This window comes from Rhinopithecus roxellana, chromosome 5, assembly GCF_007565055.1.
Source record: "Rhinopithecus roxellana isolate Shanxi Qingling chromosome 5, ASM756505v1, whole genome shotgun sequence".
NCBI lineage: Eukaryota > Metazoa > Chordata > Mammalia > Primates > Cercopithecidae > Rhinopithecus > Rhinopithecus roxellana.
Window position 1 is genome coordinate 162,811,253 of NC_044553.1, and position 2,624 is coordinate 162,813,876.

Genomic DNA, 2,624 nt, shown 5'->3' on the forward strand with positions numbered 1-2,624 from the left:
TCCAGTTTCACTTTCTCTTTACCCCTCCCTTTCCCTCTCCCACGAAGTTCCCTTTGAAGTGAGAGGGGCCGGGGTGGGTGTGTCCAGCCCAGTCCCCACACCCACTGGAGGGCGAGCGCGGCCCTGGGCTCCTGTCGGGCGCTGGTCCTCACCTGCTCGGGCCGCCCTGGGCCCCGACCCAATCAAGGTGGAGCCCCGGGCCCTCCGTACACCCGAGCACCCCCGGCCCAGACCAGACGGTGCGGGCGTGGCCCGGCGGGGACCCAGAACCCGGGAGGCCAGGTGCGCCCAGGCCGGGCACTGGAGGCTGGGGCGCCGGGTGGGGCGGGGCGGCCGCTGAGTCAGGGCCACCCCCGCGCGGGCGCACGGAGCAGGTCCCCGGGCCGTGGAGGATCAGTCGCGGGACCTGTGGGCCCGGGAGCCGCCCCGCCCGGAAAAACCGGTCGGGCCAGCACGGCGCGGGCGCATTCCGGCGCCGGGAAGGGCGGCCACGCGGCATAAAAGGCGCCGCCGCGCTGGCCGCTGCCGCTCGGAGCTCAGCTGCCCTGCCACGCGGGGCCCGCGGGACGAGGGGACGCCGGGGCCTGGGAGGACGCGGCGGGGCTGGGCTTGGCGGCTGGAATCCCCCAGTGCCAGGCCATGGCGTCCGGTACGGCGTCGGGGCCGGGTGGCTGCAGCAGGGCAGTGGGTGCACGACCAGCGGGGATCTGGGCGCAGGGGCCGGTCCCCAGGATCCGCAGGCGACGCGGTCGGTCCCAAGGGCGTCGTGGCCTCCTCTCTCCACAGCTGGGCGAACCGACGGTGCTGGGGACTCGCGCGCTGGGTCCAGTGGTTCTTAACAGTTCAACAGTTCTGTAGCGCAATTGTGAAATGTTTAGGACCACTAGACCCGGCGGGCACGGCGACAGCGACGGAACGTCCCACGCGCAGCCTGGAGTCAGAGTCACAGCCAGGGGCGCGCCGGCGACCCATCCAGAGGAGCCCAGGGACCCGCTCCGCGCTCCAGGTCGGCCGTCCCATGCGCCGCGCCCCGCAGCCCCCAGGGCCTGGCTGACTCCACCTGCTGCCAGGGAAGACCCTCGGCCTGAGAGCCTGTGCTGCTGGGAGGTGGCCGGGCGTGGCCGGGCTGTGCTCTGGGAACCGCTGGGTGGGGGCGCGCTGGGTCGCCCACGCTCCTGGCGCGCTGCCGGCCTGGAGACGCCGCCGCCGCCGCCCTCCTGCGCCCCGAGGGCCCCCACCTCGAAACTCCATGGAATTCTCAGGGAGGAACTGGCGGTGGGCCCGTAGGGTTGAGGAGCGCTCCTTGCCCTGGGCTTCCTGGGAGCTGCCGACCAGGCTGCCAGCAGCCACACCCTGCTGGCCGACCGATGGTTCCCGCTGCCCGCTCCCCAGAGCTTCTCCACTCACTGAGGCCTTAGGGAGAGCTGCGCGGCTCCTAGGAGTGCGCGCTAAACTCATGAAGGATCTCGCGCGAGGCACAGAAACTTGGGGTGGGGAGGAAGTTTGGAGACCACACCCAGGTAGAGGAGAAGCGGCGCCCACGATGACAGGTGCCTTCGCCAGAGCCTCCTTGGAACCTCGTGGTAGCGCCCACCGGAGAGGTCTGGGCGCTAGCCTGCGTGTGAAGCCCCAGGTGGTCCTGGGAGGGACTCAGCAAAGGGTTGAATCCGTCCCCACCTCCAGCCAGGGGCCAGGGTCTTCTGTCTGGTGCTGCCTGGCCTGTTGCATCTTCTGGGATGGAGGGTCCCCCGCCAGTCCCCACCTCCTCACCCAGTGTTTAGAGAGCTGTGGGGAGTCCTGGGAGATGGATCAGACAGGCCTGGGTTTGAGGCCTGCTAGGGTGGCCTTGGGCCAGTCACCTGCCCTCTCTGAGCCCGACCTGCACACGTGGGGGGTTGATGTGAGGAGACAGGAGGTGACTGTGGAGGGGCTGCTCCAGAAGAGGGCCAGCTGCAGGACAGCAGGGTCCACTGGCCACCCAGGTCGGGGGAGTGGAGTTCCCGGGAAAGTATCCACCACTGGCCAGCACCTCCTCTGTTGCCCAGCAAATGCCACTGTGGTCACTTCTCAGGCTCTGGCTTCAGAGCCTGGGGCCTTGGGAGCGTCCAGTGTCCTCCCCAGCTGCTGCCTCCTGACCACCACGGCCCCTTGCAGCCATTTCATTTTACAAGCATGTTCCCCCACGCCTTCCGCATGGGCCCTCAACCCTCAGCAGCCTCATGAGAGAGGCTGAGGCTCAGGTGGGGGATCGCGGCTGCGTCCCTGTTCTGCAGCTTGGAAGCATTCTGTCTGGTGTCTGTCTGTATGATTTAGGCCGATAACAATAAACATGTTCCAAAGCATCACTATGTCCCTGGGGGTGCTTGTCCTTCCCCCCAGGTCTCAGTGTGGTTTCTCCCTCGAAAGCAAGCCACCCTTTTCTTTCTAATCTCAGAGAAGCAGAAATGAGGATGGTTGGTGGAAGGGCCGTGGCCTGGTCCTTACCCAAGGCCCTCCCCTCAACTCTGCCTCTGGCACTTTGCTCTCCAGGGAAGCCCCCAGCCCCTGACACCAGCTTTCTCATTGCAGTGACCTCCCCTGGGCCACTGGGCCAGAACCCCGCTTCGGGTTTGAGCTGCACTGCC

The 2,624-nt window shown here is 67.7% G+C and overlaps 1 protein-coding gene across 1 annotated transcript; it reads left to right on the top strand.

Moving 5' to 3' along the window:
* Window positions 1-530: 530 nt before the first annotated feature.
* LOC115897659 lies at window positions 531-2,334 on the top strand. The gene is made up of 2 exons (XM_030931229.1): window positions 531-649; window positions 787-2,334. Exon 2 carries the CDS (start codon window positions 1,250-1,252, stop codon window positions 2,231-2,233), a length of 984 nt encoding a protein of 327 aa, XP_030787089.1. The 5' UTR covers window positions 531-649; window positions 787-1,249; the 3' UTR covers window positions 2,234-2,334.
* The last annotated feature ends 290 nt before the right edge of the window (window positions 2,335-2,624 follow it).